Source organism: Sorex araneus, chromosome 6, assembly GCF_027595985.1.
Source record: "Sorex araneus isolate mSorAra2 chromosome 6, mSorAra2.pri, whole genome shotgun sequence".
NCBI classification, from domain to species: domain Eukaryota; kingdom Metazoa; phylum Chordata; class Mammalia; order Eulipotyphla; family Soricidae; genus Sorex; species Sorex araneus.
In genome coordinates, this window is record NC_073307.1 from 147,510,966 (window position 1) to 147,529,912 (window position 18,947).

The window sequence follows — 18,947 nt, forward strand, 5'->3', positions numbered from 1 at the left end:
GGTTTGCCACCAGCAGAACATGCATCATACCAGTTATAGAAATGACTCAGAAATACTCTGAATATTGATTCATCCTAAATTAAGTTCAAATGAATACTGACTTCTCCATGTACCCTGGGACCCCCTCTGTGCATTCACATCAAGAATCCACATAATAAGTTAACAAACAAACAAACAAAGGTGCTTGGCCCAACCGTGCAGTGCTGGGGGGCAACTAGGTCTACCCCATAGAGGTGCCTGAAGGCTCTGAGCAGTGCTGGGAATCAACTAAAGCATCTGCTATCACTTGAGCTCCTATAAAACATTGTCACTCCATAAAATATTGTTATTTTGTAAATATTTTCGAGTAGGGGAGGGGTGAGGGGGAAGACCAAGGCAGTGATTTGGAGGCCATGCAGTGTCTGGGAATGAAGCTGGGTCTCCTGTAGTCCTGAGCCCAGAGTTAGCTTTCCACCCCATAAAACAGTTGTTAACCCACCTCATAAACTAAGCCAAGTGAAAGCTAAGTCATGAGCTGAGAACTTCTAGGAAAAACTAAATCCTAGCTTCCCCAACCACAGGTTTAAGTGAGAGAAACGTGTGTAGGCAGAAATGCACAGAAGACCCAGGCGGGAAGCTGTGTTCCCTCCCAGTGTCACCTGATGTCCTAGTATTATGGGGTAGGCAAAAGGGGGGACTAGAGAGATTGTACAACAAGCAGGTTACTTGTCTTGCATGCAGCCAACCCGGGTTCAATCCCAGGCATCCCATAAGATCCACTGAGCACTGCCAGGAGTGATTCCTGAGCCCAGAGCCAGGAGTTACCTGTTACCCCTGGGGTACAGCGCAAAGACAAAACAAACAAAAAAGACAACAGATAATAATATGAGGGGGGGAAGTAATATGCCACGGTGATTAAATGCACCCCCTACTACCCCACCTCAGTTTTCAGGAACTTTTCTTACAAGTTGCTCTTTAAAGGAGCTGCAGATTATAAATGATGCCATGAGTATAGGTTCGCTTACAGCCAATTTACTAAGTGCTCCACAGTTAACTCTGTCAGTCTCATTCCTACACAGAAACACATGTGGCTGCAAGGGCACAATACCTCCCTCCCACCCAACCAGTTCTTCTGCACATCTTTTTATTCCCTAGTACACAGAAATAAGAAAGGTACATCCCAGAAAACTTCCAGGAAAATGCAATGGTGGTTTCTTTAAAATGCTATGTCTAAAAAACCAGGCTCTAGCTTCCCATTTGGATGTAATTTTGAAATTCCCTTCTCTGAATAATCCAAGTAACTCGCCTAAAACAAGCTGTTTCAAGGAAGTTTCAAACCTATACATCCATATACCTTGGTATGCTAAAATGTTCATGTATATGTAAGGACACTCTTGTCTAGAGTAGCAATTAGGTTATCTCCGAATTCAAAAATATACTTAGTGTGCTAGAATGGTACAGTAATGGCCCCTGATGATTCAAGCCTCCCCAGACAGATGCCCTTGGAAACTCCGCTCGATAAGAAGCATAAGCAGTTACTGGCGATTAGAAAGGAGAACCAGTCATTCCCATTGAGACCAGCCGGCCTGCCATATGTGCATGGAGCCATCTGCATTAGCTGTCTGAGGTTACCAGAGCAAGTTGCTACAGAGAAGCTTTTCATAATTTGTTCTTTCATTCCGCAGGTGAGAAGCCCAACAAGGGTCTCCAAGGGCTAAAAGGAAGGTGTAGAAAGGGCTTATTCCTTTCCAGAGCCTCTAGGGGTGAACCCATTTCCTTGCTCAAATGACCTATTGACAGAATTCAGTTCCATCAGCTGCAGGATTGAACACTGGTTTCCAGGCGGCTGAGTTGAGGGCCATTCGCCATTCCCCTTGCCCACCCCTGTGTCTCCTTAGCTGATCCTTTCTGTCTTTCTCTTCTACTTTTAAGGGCTTGTGATTAGATTAGGTCTACCCATGTAATTAGGGATAATGTCCTTGTCTTAAAATCTGCAGACTTAATCATAACTGCCCAAGTTCCTTTTGCTAGAATGAAGTTAGATATTAATACATTCCAGGACTTGGATGTGGAGATTTTTGGCAGGCGTTTATTGTACTATATTGGCCAAGACCATCCATATCAACGAGGCATCAGCTAAGCCCTTAGTATAGTCAATGTGGCCCAGGCCAGATGAACTTCATTTCAGATACCTATAATTGTGAGAAATCAATGTTTTTTTTTAGGATTTCAAGCCTATAAGCTAATACAATGGCCAAGGCTCTACCACTTCTGCTCCCAAGCCCTCAGCCCAGAGAGAATGACTCCCCCGCCCCCTACCCCATCCAAATCTGCTCTGGTTGAAGAAACAAGCTTTAGTAGTCATCAGCAGCTTTCAGTTCTGTAAGTCACCAAACAAGATAATCAATTTATATTTCTTCTTCCAGTTCTGGCCTATGAATTATTGCTAAAATTGAACCAAATTCTGCCTTAATATCAAGAGAAACACAGAGGGAATTTTTGATCCACAACTACAAACTAGATATAACACACACACACACACACACACGTGTGTGTGTAAGTGTATGCACGCATGCATGCATGCACGAACCTTAGGAAAAGAAAGATTTAAGGCAAGGATAATCTTTTTTGATAAAGCAAAAGCTATGCTGGAAGAAGCACGTTTCACTGCTACCCAAATATCCTCCTCTCTACTTGTATGTGCTTTGGGCTCTTTAAGCAGGGTCTCTAACTAGGGTTAACATGTAGTTTCTCAAATGGGCTCTGCCTTATATATACTGATACTCAGAGATCTGGAAAACTTCAGTAGAAGAAAAATGCCAATAACAACTTAATGTCCTCTTGGCTCTTCTGACTTCCCCATGCCTGGGTCTTGCCTATTAATTGAATGCTATTCAGATTCTATCTCAAAAACAAACGAGGATGGAGACCAGAGGCCTGCCTTCCCCAGACTGATAAGAGCAGCACAGTGCAATTATAGCCAAACAGCTTTGTTTTGGAATGTAATCACCGCCCCAGCCTTCTTCCCAATGGGATGGCCACAGTATAATTGCCTCTTCAGGGCTCGTGTTTGGGAATGTGATTCTTCTACAGGGCCCTCTTTAGAGGGGCAAAGGAGTATAACAAGAAAGCAACAGAATTCGAAACCCCCTCCCCAGCATGATCTTGGGAGTGGACCAAGTAATCTTGTTCTCTTTAAGTAAAAAGAACCACAGTTGAGAAGTCAGCCCAATTTTCTATCAACAGCCACCTGTCCCCCAGGAAGGTTCTTTCTGAGAAGCTCCAATCACTGGAAGAGTGTGATCTGCATGTGACTTCTAGCTCCCGTCATGTCAAGTGTTAGCTGAGGTCTTGGGGAAACAAGTGATCTCTTCATGGCTCTACTTCCTCACTTAGAAAAAAAAACACTGAGTACCAGCCTAATAGGATATCACTGGAATGCTGTGAAGATGAAATGAATTCATATGGGAGCAGTGCATAGAACACCATTTGGCATATACTAAGTGCTTTTAGGGTTTGTAGCACATCTGAAGCACCATTCATAGCCACTACATTGCAAATGTAAAGTAATTCTAGTTCATGGATGAATCAAATCTTCCTTTCCTTTCCCTCCCAGAAAAGGTTTCTCCAAATTCTTTTGCCAGCTCAGCATGAGGGGTGAAGAGTTTAAAAAATATTTTTTTTAATTTTGAGGAGAGGCCTGGCCAGCAATTGCAGGTGCACAGACTGGAGCGATAGCACAGCGGGTAGGGCGTTTGTCTTGCATGCGGCTGACCCAGGTTTGATTCCTCCGTCCCTCTCAGAGAGTCCGGCAAGCTACTGAGAGTATCCGGCTTGCACAGCAGAGCCTGGCAAGCTACCCGTGGCGTATTCAATATGCCAAAAACTAACATGTCTCATAACGGAGACATTACTGGTGCCCGCTCGAGCAAATCAATGAACAATGAGACTACAGTGCTACAAACATGCTATAGAACTATCACAATCATAAAGACACTTGACTCTCAAAGGGAAGAGTGACTGGATAGTTCCATGCCATTTCTATAATTTATGTTACTAGACCAGGGAAAACTACAATAAAGAAAAGTGTTGTGCGATTTTATTGTTGGGAAAAATCCACAAGCTCTACCAAAAGCAGTGGGCAACTACCATAGTTAACATTGCAGATTCTGGAAAAAAATGACCTTTATTACCAAATCCATCTCTGAAAAGACGTGGCATCTTTCCGCAGCACAGTCCACCTCTCTTAATTACTCCCTTGTGCCCACTAGGAACTTGGACCTTCGTGTCCAGCCTTCTCCCTCTGTCCCTTTGCAGCCCTGATCTATTAAATTTTCTGCTGAGGAAGAAAATTCTGTTGGCTTCTGTTTTGCCGGCCAAGAGCAACAAGTGCTAAACTCATGACTTCATTTGGCAGGGGTTTCCATTGCAAAGAATGTCGCTCCAGTACTCAGAACGGTGGGCGATAAGCAGGGTCCCTTCTGCATGGCACACAGAAGCAGTGAACTGGCTTTATGACAACCCCAGAGACTAACTTCTATAACCCTGTAATTTGAGGAACAAAGGTCACAGGATAACTCTCTGGCTCTGAGGTGACACTCAACCCTTGACCGAAAGAAAAATTTCCAGGTAGTCACAACATTCTGGCAGGTCTCTGGGCCAGCCCTTGTGGGAAGATTCCAAGATAGCCAGGTTTACTCTTGGCTTCCAGCTGAGTGGCACAAGGACCCTGCGGAAGAGCTGGCCATGCGGATCAGCAGGTGTTAGAGAAAGGAAATCAACACCCACAGGTTGGCTCTGCTTTGCAAGAGAGGGTGAGAGGTGCTGTCTGCCAACTCCTGTGGCATTTCCAGCCACTTTAGAATAAAAGAGGCTACTTAAAGACACGTTAGGGAAGGGAGGAAAGGACAGAAAATCTCAAGTGAGTTCAGAGTTTGAAGGTGGAGAAAATGGAAGGTAAGCATGTGTTATTAGTTTGTATCATTCATACTGATGATGGCTGTGAAGTCGACAGGAACCAAAGAGAATGGTTCCAAGTCTTCCCAGGAGTTGGGAGGAGAGTTCACATCTTGAATCAAGCAGAAACTGCCTGACTGCTGTCTTCAGTGGAAAGTAACAGCTCTGATGTCCCATGTGACACTTTCCATCCTTATACCTCCTCTACAGATTTTTGCATCCTTAGGTTATCTATTCTAAGAGGTTGCAAACCATGTCAGAGCACATGCTGATCCTAGCTTCAGAGAGAGAAGACAAAGGGGTTGGAGATTATAGTAGGTCATGAGAGACCAGAGTCCAATGTGGGCAGCATTTCAAGGGAATAAGAAACGGAGATGTCTCTCGATTCAGAGAAACTCCCAAGCATAGAAAACTTAAAAGTACTGATGGTTAGATTTCTGCTTGAGAGGAAGAAGATCTGGTGGAAAATTGGTTAAGGAATTGGTAGAGAGGTCGGAGAGGTAGTAGAGTGAGTAGGACATTTGCTTTGTACGTGGCTGACCTGGCTTTGATCCCCGGCACCCCATACGGATGAGCAGAGTCAGATGTGATCCCTGAGCACAGAGCCAAATACTCTGAGTACCACCAGGTGTGGCCAAAAAGGAGGAAAAACGAACAAAAAATTAGTTGGTATAGAGGTTATAGGTCAGTTTCTCCTGGAAATGAATATCCTGGCAAAGCTGACAAGAACCTATTGTGTTGTCCTAGTACAGAGGCTGATGCAGTTTTATTTCTACCATAAAAATGCTGTAAGTCCTGAGCTCTCACAGCCCAGTGTTCTGTTTATACTTCCACTGTGCCATTTAGCACAATATCTACTTTCCCATGGCCATTTGTGAGCAGGAGGGGCTTACTCAATACATAGCAAGTTGATGGAGGCAGGAAGCACATTCTGTTCATCTGTGTGTTCTCAGTACCATAGAGCACAAACACCCAATGATTTCACTCCCCTGGTCAAAGAAAAGTGGATAAAATCTACTTGAGACCCAGGAGGAGAACCACGTGGGGTGCGGTGTAGGAAGGCAGCAGAACAATGAGAAATCATAGATGAATGAGACTAGCACAGGTCTAAGACTAGCTCCCACATTTTATAATTGATAATCATCACTATCATAGCAAACATCCATCAAATATTTAAAGTATGCCAAGTACTGTTCTGATTGCATCACATATGTAAAACCATTCAATCCTCAAAGAACAGTTCTACGAGCTTGGGACTGTTGGTATGCACAAGAACTGAAATCCAAAAAAGGTCAAATAAGCTCTTCAAGCGGGTGCTGACAAGAAAGTTCAGAATGAGTACTTGAACTCTAACAGGCTGGCTCCGGAGCCCAGAACTGCAGACATTTTGCTATCTGATCTCTTACTCTTACAAATGTCAGATCTTTTTGAGCTCAATTCACTCAAATGGCCAAGAACATGGCTAACAGTGGCAGATGCATGTCCTGCCCACAGGGAACCTACATGCTATGCTAAGCATCACTGGATGTAGCCCTGGGTGCCCCCAACACCACCACCTCCCAAAAGAGATGAACGAGGACACAGTTTCCTTAAACAGTACCAAAACCCAAAAATTCTTGGTCTAAACTGAGGGTTGAACTGCACTCTCCTTAGCTCATCTATCAGTGAAGGCAGTTAAAGTCCCAGGCGGAATCATTAAAATTTCATAAGCAGGTCCAAAACAAAGCATAGAAAATCAGGCCACTCCCTGGCTAGACCAGGCACTCCCTAAGGGCAGAACCACTTAATTCTTTTATAAGACCCACAGTGGTCTGGAAAATGCTAAGCTTAGGAGGTGCTATGTACATTTCAAAGTGTCAGTACAGAGAGAGCAACAGGGGTAAAGCTCAAAAGGAAATTTCCTGGGGAAGAAAAAGCCAAAGACACACTTAGGAACAAAACTGTAAAAGGACACAAAAGTTCATTGACAAGATTCATTTATTTTTTCCAGAAAAATGTAACAAAACACAAGGCAATTCACCTCAGAAAGTGCATTTCCAATGGCATGAGAAGCTGCAGTAAAGGGCTTGGAAAGAGGAACAGGGATGGTGTCAAGAGAGACAACAAACACATCAAAGATTCTGGGGGCTGCAAGACTTTTTGGGAAGAGCCTGAGTTCTCTGGGAGGAGGGCTGCATCTGCTTCTGCTCCCTAGGCAACCAAGCTGGCCCCTTATCGCCTGCACTTTCCTCACTGGAGCAGAATGAAAGGTAATTGGGTTAATTATTAAAGCAGCACTAACTAGTACCAGCACCACTAATTGTCCATTTATCTGAAGTTTATAAACAGCCATCTCAACTGATGGTGAGCTGGAGTGTGCCATTTACTTCATTTACTCAGCTTCAGAGTACCAGAGAGGCACAAAACAAGAGCTAAAATGCCCGACCAAGAGAGAAAGAAACAAGCATCTACCTGCTCACTTCTTTTAATTTAAGCGCACCAGGATGGTGCTCAACATTTCATTAACTATTGATGATTCCTAGATTTGTTGATCCAAGTATATGTCCTATATGTAATAATTAAAAAAAATTAACTTAGGAATTGAGGCTAATTCCTAAAAGCCAAGTCCCAGGCTCCTGAAGCCCATCCTGGTTGGCCATACAAGACTAGATAGACCTCTAGAAAGTGTTTTTCTAATGTACCAAGAAACTGAGCAACATCTTAGGAGCACTTGTATCTTTCTTTTAAAAAGTTGAGAGTAGGAGCCAGAGTAATAGTACAGTGGTAGGGCATTTGCCTTGCACATGGCTGACCCAGGTTGATGCCCAGCATTTCATATGGTTCCCCAAGCACTGCCAAGGAGTAATTCCTGAGTGCAGGGCCAGGAGTAACCCCTGAGCACTGCCAGGTGTGACCCAAAAAGAAAAAAAAAAAGTTGAGAGTGATAAAAGGCAACCCAAACTGAAAATAACAAGAAAATTCTTGTGAAAGGGGTAGCTCTACCTTCTGTTGCATAACAGGCAACAAAATGACAAGGATGTAATTATTCATATGATAGTAATAACACAGAGAAGAGGAAAGAAAATATAGTAAAGCAAAGTTGTAAGTCTATTAAAAATATAGTTTGATCCCTTGAGCATGAACAAGAGTGATTCTTGAGTGCACAGCCAGGAGTAACTCCTGATCATTGCCAGGTATGACCCAACCCCCTCCTCCTCCAAAAGAAAATAATAATTCAATAAAAAAATTTTAAAGATACATCAGAAGGTACTTCTTTAAAACAAAAGAAGTGATAAAGGAGAAACAGAAGAACAAAAAAGGACAACTAGAAACTGAGAAAACAAACTGGCAAACAAAAACCCAGCTAAATTAATAATGACATTAAATGTGAATTAAATAAAAAATCTAATTAAAAGTCTAAGACTGTCAGATTGGATTTTTTTAAAAAAAGATATCAAGATCCAAAGACTGGCTTTCTTTAAAAAACATACTTTCGACTTAAAGATGAAAATAAGATGAAAGTGAATGGAAAAGATATGCCATACACACAAACCCATTAAAAAGCTGGAGTAACTATGCTGTGACAGAAAAACTAAACATAAAGGTAAACAGTATTTCAAGAGAGAGAAGGATACATATATTTTTTCATTTTTAATTTTGGATGGAGGGATACTTAATAACAATAAGAAATTTAGTTTACTGTGTCAGGAAGCCAAAGTGTGTATCTAGCAACAAGATCCCAAATATATAAAGCAAAAGCTGGCACATCTGACAGGAGAGACATAAAATTCAGAGCAACAACTGAACATATCAATACCTTACTTTCACTAATGGATAGCACAGCCATATACAAAATCAACAAGGACTGGGGCCAGAGCAATAGTACATCGGGTAAAGTGCATAAGCCAGGTTTGATCCCCGGCATCCATATGGTCTTCCAAACACCTTCAGAAGTGATTCCTGAGTGCAGTGCCAGGAGTAACTGATATGGTGAAAAAAAAAGAAAAAAAAAAGAAAAACGAACAAGAAAATACTAGAACACTATCAAACATATCTCCTAGGCATCCATAGCACATCACACATAACAAAGAATAACCATTCTTCTCAAGCATACACATTCAGATAATCTCCAGGACAGGCAATATGCTGTCATAAAACAAGCTTCAATAAATCTGAAATAACTGAAACCATACAAAGTGTACTCTGACAACAATGAAATTAAATAAGAAATCAACAATAAAAAGAAAGCTGGGAAATTCACCAATATGTGAAAGTTGAAGCACACACTCATAAACAAGGAACGGGTCAAGGAAGAAATCCTATGGGAAATTAGGAGGACTGGGCATCACGCCATTTTTAGCCCTAGACAGTCAACCAGGTACCCGTGACCTGTGGCTAGGAGCAAAAAAAATCCTGACACTTCCAATTGATTTTAATCAAAACAGTAAATGAAGGACATCAGGCCCACATCTTCTGGGAACAGACGCCCATTAAGAATTAAGTCAAAAAGATAAAGTAGGAGAGATAACTAATGCCTGCGCCACCCAGGTCCCTATCCCTTACAAGTTTTTTGTTCTTCCAGTAATTACCAGGAAGATGTCAAATGCCAGGGTTTCTCTTTTCACTTTTATAATCCCTCAAACCTACAGGAAAATATTATCAGCTTCAGAAGCCGATGGCAGAGACTCCCTACTGGAACTCAAGCAAAACATGGCATGAAAGGCAGAAGAGAGTTACTGTGAGTCCAGAGGACAGATTTGCTCTAAAGACCTGGTTGGCCTCACACTATGTTACTTTAGCTCTGAGCATCAGGTTTCTTTCTTCCAGAGTGGAAAAAGCACCTGTGCCTTCTTCACATGATCAAAGGAGTTAGAGTCATCAGGACAATACCTGGCTCATTGTAGAGTATCACTGGCATCAACGCCCTCTTTATTACCAGCTGCTGTTCCTGCCCAGGGCTAGAGTTGTCTGCTAAAATGTCAGCAGACTTTTTCATATTTTCCCTAAAATATACCTGGCATAGCTGCAGTAGCTTTTAAATGTGTTTGCACCTCTTTATGTAAAGGGGAGTTTTTTTTTTTTTTTTTAATGGTGCCAGGGATTACCATCCCTGCTGAGGCATATCCCGGGCTCTGGCTTTAGAATTTGTGTTGCTAAAGAAGGGGCACAGTGTAGGTTAATGAGTAACTGGACGCTACCAGGAACCTCCAGTATTATGGGGAAGGCACCAAGACCACAGAGACTGAGATTAGTAAACTATTCAAACACTTCTCTACAGTAGCTTCTGTTTTCTATTATCACTCCGGTTCTTGTGGGAGAAAGTGGGCAGAATGGTTATCAATTTTCTGCAGATTCACTTTTGCTGATGATCCTGAAGGGAGCTAGGGTCCACCATAGACCCATTTGCCACCTAAAACTGAGATCATGTAAATACTTCACCCCATCAGGTCTACATAATTTCTATGTTCCACCTTAGCAAAAAGCCACTCATCATAATATACGCAGAAGAACCTAAAGATACCACTTGGAAACTCTTGGAAACAACATATACAGCAAAGTAGGAGGCTATAAAGTCAATACACAAAAACCGGATGCATTTCCAAGACTGCAGAGATAGTACAACTAGTCTTGCACACAGTCCACATGGTTTTGCTCCCTGGTACCATACATAGTTCCCAGAGCCCATCAGGAGTGATCCCTGAGTTCAGAGCCAGAGGTATACCCTGGGCATTCCCGAATGTGCCCCACCCTATCCCACCCCCCCCCCCGCAAAAGGGAGGGTAGGCATATTTCTATATACAAACAATTAGAAGAAAAAGGGGGGAAAAAAAAGACAATCGTTTAAAATGGTTTCCAACATTAAATACCAAGGAATCAATTTGAAGGATATAAAAAACTTACCAGGGGAGCGGGTGAAGCCCCTCCTCGTCCCAATGGAGCCTGCCCCAGCAGCCGAAAACCTCCAGAACTCAACCATGCCCTGCTTACCACCGCTCTCCACACGCTCAGATGAGCCTCATCCATGAGTGAATCTATTCCTGGACCGCACAGCCGCAATCTCATACTTTACACCACTGATATACAAAGAGTTGCACACCACATTTGATTGGGAAGGCAACTAATCTCAAGGGGTAATATATTTATACAGATATATATATATATATTACATAAGCACACAAGGCTTTTTAACCTTTAACAACATATTACTAATTTCTTACACAAGGGCTTAATGGCTCCTGGGTGAAATATAACAATCTTCACACACTTTCCTCTAAGAAACCTTTTTGGTCTCATTTTTAGTGGATTATTCATAACAAGAAAAACAAAATAAATTATTTGGGTTCTGTTTGGGGGGCACAGCCTGGAGTTCCAGATGGAAACATCCGAAATATAGTGGTGGGAAGGTGTAATGGTAGTACAATTGTTGTCTGAATAATAAATGTAATCAAATATTGTGAACAACTTTATGTATATATATAAAAAAAATGGAACTAAAAAAAACCCCTTACACAACAAAAATTATGTCCCTATAAAAAACAATGAGAGTACATCTGGAAAAGGAAAAATATTCCATGTTCATGGATTGGAAAAATTTACACTGTGGGGCTAGAGAGATACATCAATGGGCTGTGCCACATGCTCTGCATAAGGAAATCTAAGTTTAATCCTTAGCACCACATGGTCCCCAGGCACGGCAAAGAGAAGTCTCTGAGCACCTAGCTGGAAGTAGCCCCTGAGCACTACTGATGTGGCCCCAGAAGCAAAATTAAGAAAAAAAAGATCAGAAACAAGAATTGACACTCTTGGGGCTGGAGTGATAGCACAGCGGGTAGGGCATTTGCTTTGCACGTGGCCAACCTGGGTTCAAATCCCAGATCCCCTATGGTCCCCTAAACACTGCCAGGAATAATTCCTGAATGCAGAGCCAGGAGTAACCCCTGTGCATCGCTGGATGTGACCCAAAAAGAAAAACAAAATGACAGTTAAGATAAACATCCTGGAAAATGTGCGCTGGTGGAGGGATGAGTGTTCTGTTATTATATGACTGAAACACAAACATGAAAGTTTTGTGACTGTATCTCACAGTGATTCAATAAAAATAAATAAATCACTGTCACTGTCATCCCGTTGCTCATCGATTTGCTTGAGCGGGCACCAGTAATGTCTCGTCTCCATTGTGAGACTTGTTATTACTGTTTTTGGCATATTGAACACACCACAGGTAGCTTGCCAGGCTCTGCCATGTGGGCGAGATACTCTCAGTAGCTTGCCAGGCCCTCCCAGAGGGATGGAGGAATCGAACCCGGGTTGGCTGGCTGCGTGGAAGGCAAACACCCTACCGCTGTGCTATCTCTCTCACCTCAAATAAATAAATAAATAAATAAAAGCCATCCTACACAAAGCATTACACAGTTTCAATGTAATCTCTATCAAATTTCCAATGACATTTTTCAAAGTTAGAACAAATGCTACCATAAAGTTACCACACAAAGCAGAAACAGAAATCCCACCCCCTCCGCCCCTCCCCCCCCGCACTCCCCTGGAAATCATCTTCTCTCTTTCAACGAAAAACAGAAAACACTCACTAATTACACCCAAGACTTTTATCACCTGCATGGAGATACTGCCCAATTTGGGAAATCTTAGTATACTTGTATATTTGTTTGGAACTAAGAACCAAACAGCAAAACAGCAAGACTGTGTTTGGCCAACCACGTGTACTTTGGTGGGTAGGAAACTACAGGTAGTCTACAACAAGGTTGACACATAACTGCAGATTAATGTCTGTTGAATGTAATTGTTCTGAGACTACCACAACCACATTCCAATTATACAAGAGAAAGTGCCTTTCCAGGAAAGTTGGGAGTGTTTACTGCCAAAAGGCCAATCTGTCTTTCACTTGGACAGCCATTATTACAGCATCTCAATACATGATCATAAGTAAGTTTAATTAAAAGCAAGACATCTGTGTCCAGCAGGGCAAGAAAGCTGGGGAAAGGGGCATTACATAATGAGATTTTCTTCGCTAAGCACCAGTGGGTCATACAAAAGCTGTCTAGAATCCACTTAAAATAGAGTATTAAGACAAACAAGAAAAGTCCTAAAGATCAGTCAAGTGCCCAGGGAGCTCTTTTTCTCCTCTGAAGTCTTAGATAAAGAATGTTATCTTGATGTTTGGCCTCTTAAAATGACTGCGGGGAGGCAGACCAGGAAGATGAGGTGTTCCTCTGACTGGTCCAGCTCTGGCTTCTCCACTTCAAATTACATCACTTGGGACAGGTTAGAATTCTCAGCTATAGGGTCCCTCCAGTGTTAACTAGATAACAGCACCCATCACAGGGAGAAAGAACTATGACTAGGAAAAACATGTAAAGCTCTCCCCAGTATATAGTAAGAGCTCCAAAAACATTAGGACTGCTTGAAGAGGTGTTGTTATCATTGTTAGAAAAAAAGCAATACAACTATAAATAGCATCTAGAGGGACAAACAAATATCTGCATATGACGAGGGTTTTTAAAAGACAACTAGCTGAATTCTGAATGGAAACCTTCCGCTAATTCTAACTTGTTGGATAACATTGGTTTGTCCTTCCTCTTCCCGCAGAAAGCTTGGGTTTACTGAGTTACTCCCACCAACAGTGCTCCTGAGGCACACCCAATTCCATCAGGCACTAATAATCTTACATTTCTTTTCTCTTTCCTTTACATCCTTTGCATGGTTTAGCAATGGCCTTTTGCAACATGGGATTTAATTGACTCCGAAATAATAATTATTCCTGGGCATCCATCATATTTACCTGACTTAAGCCTCAGCTGCCCTTACTTCCTGATACCCCCAAAAGGAAGGTCCCAGGAAGGATGGACAAGGATGGACCCAGGGCAAGCTGTAAGCTACCCTGGCACTGGAAAGGGACAAGCCAAGCACCCTAAGAAACATATTAAGTTAAGAACACAGCCATTAGATAAACTCTGTCATGACCCAAAAAGAAGTAACTGAATAAGGAACTTGCTGGGCTTAGTAAGACTAACCTGGCCTTAGGACTGTGGTCTGCGATATATAGCGAGATGTCCCCAGAAAGAGCCAACCTTTTAGCTTATATATATCTATATCTATTACTATTAATATCTATTACTGTGTTCATGCAAAATGACTGGAAATATTAGTAAAAAGCAAATTTACTATGATTGTTTAAGTGGATTACTAGCTAAGGAAAGGAGAAAACAATATGCCCTAGATGGAATCCCACTCTTGAGTGGATCTCCTAGTAATCTAGAGTACTGAACCCTCAGAGAGATTTCACCCCTGAATTAGATCTTGAGCTTCCCCTGAAGGAGAGGCTTTATATCTGTTTGCTGTTATAATGTTCAACCCTTCATGATTTCTACATAACTATGCTGTAAGGAGGCGGGGGGGGGGCAGGGGGAAAGATTGACACTCTAAGGAGGAAGAGATCTAACCATGTGAAAGAAAAATAAAGGGGAAAGAGCTCTAACTAGTGGATCAATCCATTTGCATCTATGAAAAAATACTTCGAACAAGAATCATCTAACCTGTCCTGAGCTCCATCAGTATGACCCTCAGGTTAGCTTAACCTTTCAGTCTTCCAAAAAGCACCAGACCTGCCTTTCCCAAGTCCAGCAGTCCGCCCCTTCTCTGATGGCCAGCTAGCCATTCACCTGGACCTGCAGTTGGACGAGTGCACCGAGCATTAGGCAGGACGGGTGTGTAGCAGTGGTGACGTTGAGTGAGGCAGATCCAGAAGGAGGAACAGCAGCAGCAGGGGCAAGAGGAGCCTTTCCTGCTCTCAGGGAGAGCGCCAACCAGTAGGTACTGTGTGGTCCGAGACGAAGGCTCCCATCCTCAGTGCTACTAGAAACTGCAGCCCCACAAGGCCTTCTTTAAAGTCAAAAAGTGGGACTAGATGGGCCCAGTGACAAGGGGTCAACACCTCCACTCACTACCATTCTAGTGCCTGATGAGAAATGGCTTAGCCAGGTTGATCTCCTGACCTCCCATACACTGCCAAATGCTGCCAGGCCTCTGTCTTTCTGGCAGTGGGACAGAGGACCTCCAGGAACGGCTCTATAAGAAGATGGGTATCCAGCTGGTAAGACTTGGGTAGGGAGAGGTCTGGCAGCTGAGGAGGAGGGGGATAAGAATAACATGTTACAGCGGGTAGGGCGTTTGCCTTGCACGCGGCCGACCCGGGTTCGAATCCCAGCATCCCATATGGTCCCCTGAGCACCGCCAGGGGTGATTCCTGAGTGCATGAGCCAGGAGTGACCCCTGTGCATCGCCGGGTGTGACCCAAAAAGCAAAAAATAAATAAATAAATAATAACATGTTAAATGGGGTGGAAAAACTATCCCAAGATGGAGAAATAAAAGTAAAAATAAAGTAAAAATAAATATGCAAAAAAAAGAAAAGAAAGAAAGAAAAAAATAACGGAAGGCTGAAGGGAAGGAAGGAGGAAAGGAAGAAAGGAGAAAGAAAGAAAGAAAGAAAGAAAGAAAGAAAGAAAGAAAGAAAGAAAGAAAGAAAGAAAGAAAGAAAGAAAGAAAGAAAGAAAGAAAGAAAGAAAGAAAGAAAGAAAGAAAGAGGAAGGAAGAAAGAGGAAGGAAGGAAGGAAGGAAGGAAGGAAGGAAGGAAGGAAAAGAAAGAGAATGAGACAAAGAGAGACAAAGAGAGAGAGAGAGGAAGACAGAGAGACAGACAGAGGTTCTAGAGAACCTTAATTTCCCGAACCTTAATCTTCTCCCGAGACTTTCTGCATCTTTGCATCCTTAGTTAGAGAACTTGCCTCAGCAGTTTTCCCATGAGTAAACAACTGGCCATAGGACTGGTAATCCATTTGGGGTCGGACCTCTGGGCACAGTAGGTAACAGAAGTGGAGGTAAAGAGTTATTAGATATAAGAAGGGGGAAAGAAAACCAACATACAGCTGTTCCAACAAAATGAAATGCCGCAGCAATCCAGCTTTCCCAGCGGTGGGAGAGCAGGAGGTGCTGTGTGGGGTGGTGCAGGCAGATGTCTGGAACAAAGAAGGGTGGAGGAGAGCCTGGCAGCAAGTGATTATCTGCCACACACCATCAGCTGAGCCACAGAAGCACCAAGTAAGGAGAGGCGAGGAGTGCTGGGAGCTGTTTACCAACCAACCCAATCAGGCGGGTCTGCCAGGAAACCATGGTGTAGTCGGCCCACTTCCCCAGAAGCCAAGGCCTACCAAGCCCTAGTGTCCAACAGCAAGATGTGGAGATTTCTGGGAATTCTGGCCTTGACGCCAGGGGCAAGGAAATCACTTATCGGAGAAGAGAGAGTACAGGGCCCAGCAGCTTGGTCAGAAGTCTCCAAGTTTCGAGTGTCCAGGTCTCACACAAATCCCTCCTACCCCTTAAATCCCACCATAAGATTCAAATATTGCACATCATTAACAATAATTTAATGAGAATGCTTATTAAATAGAGCTAAATGTAGTGTGATTTCATATCCTTTAGGATTTTACATGCATAAACTTCTAGGTTGACAGCAGAATGGATAGAGAAGCAGAGCAGACAGGGACCCAACCTTTGGCCCCCATGAAACTGCCTCAGCTGGACGTGCCCAGCCTGGGTTCTGTTCCGAGGAGACGGCTGAGCCAGCCTCAGTCTCCTCCACTCCTCCTCCCTTGGAAGATTCCACAGTGCCTGAGATCTCTGTGTGCTGGCAGATGCAAGGGTTGGAGAGGTGTGCAGTAAGCTCCTAATTAAATCACAGGATCTGGCTCATGAGTATCTCACCAACCGAAACATGAACAAGACACCTTTATCATTCAATTAAAAGCAGAGCCAGAATCTAATTGCTGGACTAAGAAGCAAATTGCTTAAAACAACCCCAAAAATGTTTAACGATGTATAAAGGAAGTAGAGCTATTTAAGAAAAAAGAGTCTTCCTCAATCCTGAAAGTCTCCTGCCAGAGCCAGGAACTGGCAAAACCTCAAAGACAGAGTTTATACCCACAGGCTATACCCCATCACAAACCAGTAGATAAAGAAAGGAGCAGTCTTCATCTGCCCCTTTGATAGGTCAAAATCCAAAGAAACAGTGCCTTACCTGCCAGGACCCTGTTAACAGAAGAGTGAGTAGCCAAGCCAGGCTGTCCACGTTCGTGAAAAATCCCCGCATAAGGCAAGTACTCAGGCAGCAAGAAACGCCTGTAAGAAGGAAGACATGTGAAAATCATCCTGAAGACCCCATAAGACAAAGGAGATATCCAAGCTGCCTCCCCTCATTAGCCAATGGCAGGGAACCCTAGGGCAAAGGAAACCTTCATTGCACCTCCCCTTGAGGAGTACTTCCAAGGTGCCCGATGGTAGGTCTTTCTGAGCAGGGTGCTCCCTACGCCACTTTTCTCTCTCTCTGTTGTCATGGCCAAAGATCTCCTGTTAAGACTTTAAGTGGCAGGAGTAAACTGTAGGTGTCCAGAAATTATCCTAGATCCAGACAATCTAAATACCAGAATGTAGGTTTAGAAATGAAATCTCAGCTCTCATAGAAGGTACCCCTTAGAGAAGTCTCTCTTAACCGCTGCCTACCCAGTTCTTACCTTGGGACAAAGCGTCCAAGTGAAGGTGCAGACATTCGGGCATTGCGTGGGGCTCGGTGCCTGGATCTGTCACCATTGTCCCTGCAGAAAACAAAAAGATTATACATAAGAGTCACTAAAGTATAATCATCACCAGGCCAGAAGATAAACACATTCTCCAAACTAAATAGCTGCACTGAGGCAAAGTTTCCAGGAATCGCTCATCTATTTGATTTCTTATTGCATTCAGAATTACCTCAAATGAAAGACGCATTTAACAACAGTTCTGGAAGAAGGAAGGTTTTTCGTGAGTTTATGCGGTCTCTAAATCTTTTTAAACTGAGTCAAGTTTAGAAATTCTAAGAAATCTGAAATAGATAAACTTTTTCTAGGTTAAAAGATATAGAAAAAACAGAGAAACTAACTTCCAGAGAATCTTTTATTTATTTATTTATTTTTAGTTTTGAAGCTACACCCAACGATGCTCAGGGCTACTCCTGGCTCTGCACTCAGGAATCACTACTGGCGGTGCTCAGGGGACCATATGGGATGCTGTGGATCAAATCTCAGTTGGCTGCAATGCAAGCACCCAACTCACTGCACTGTCTCTCTGGTCCCCTTCTGGGAAAGAATCAGACAAATCTTTGATGAAGAAAATCACCCAATCAGTTTCACTGAACAAATGGCTTGCTTTAAATGAATCTGGGTGTTGGGTATGGTCAAATCATTGTTTTTTTTTTTTTAATATAGATGATTGCTTTATTTATTTATTTATTTTTGCTTTTTGGGTCACACCCAGCGATGCTCAGGGGTTACTCCTGGCTTTGCACTCAGGAATTACTCCTGGCGGTGCTTGGGGGACCATATGGGATGCCGGGGATCGAACCCGGGTCGGCCGCGTGCAAGGCAAACGCCCTACCCGCTGTGCTATCGCTCCGGCCCCAAGGTCAAATCATTGTTAAGTAGTAATAGGTAGTCCTCTTATAGACTGAAACGAAGAAAACAGTGAGGAATATCGGAAAAAGAAGTCCTAAATCAGAGCACTTAAGTAAAATTTTAAATTTCTACTGTTTTCTTTATGGACCACTGAAGCAATAAAAATAAATACCAATTATTAAATATCTACTAAGCTTCAAAACAAAGGTTGTAAAAATGTTAGCCCATTTAATCCTACCAGGTATCCCATTTAGCATTATAGCTCTGTACTACAGGTAAGAAAACTAAGAACTAGAAGGGCAAAAGCCTTATTCACACAACTGTTAGACAGTTGAAGGAAAGATTTAATGAAGACTCCAAAGACTTTCACTATACGTCACTGCTTCTAGAGATGACAAGAAAGTAAAGACAAGACTTCACGTGGTTTTGCTTCCAGTACATTTAAGGAACAAGCAGCCAAAGGGCACTGGCTGGACAAAGTAGTTAATTAGTGGCTTAACCAACTCCATAAAATAAATGAACAGACTCTGATAGT

At 42.8% G+C, this 18,947-nt stretch overlaps 1 protein-coding gene across 4 annotated transcripts in view; it reads right to left on the reverse strand.

Annotated features, from left to right (window-relative positions):
- Positions 1 to 18,947, reverse strand: part of AMBRA1 (autophagy and beclin 1 regulator 1) — a 197,615-nt gene that overhangs the window by 76,899 nt on the left and 101,769 nt on the right. For all 4 annotated transcript variants that reach the window (XM_004619065.2, XM_004619064.2, XM_004619063.2 and 1 more), the window contains 2 exons: positions 17,498 to 17,578; positions 17,005 to 17,105 (listed from right to left, as the gene is read on the reverse strand). In XM_004619065.2, the coding sequence (XP_004619122.1) occupies positions 17,005 to 17,105; positions 17,498 to 17,578 (182 nt within the window). The remainder of the gene's footprint in view (positions 1 to 17,004; positions 17,106 to 17,497; positions 17,579 to 18,947) is intronic.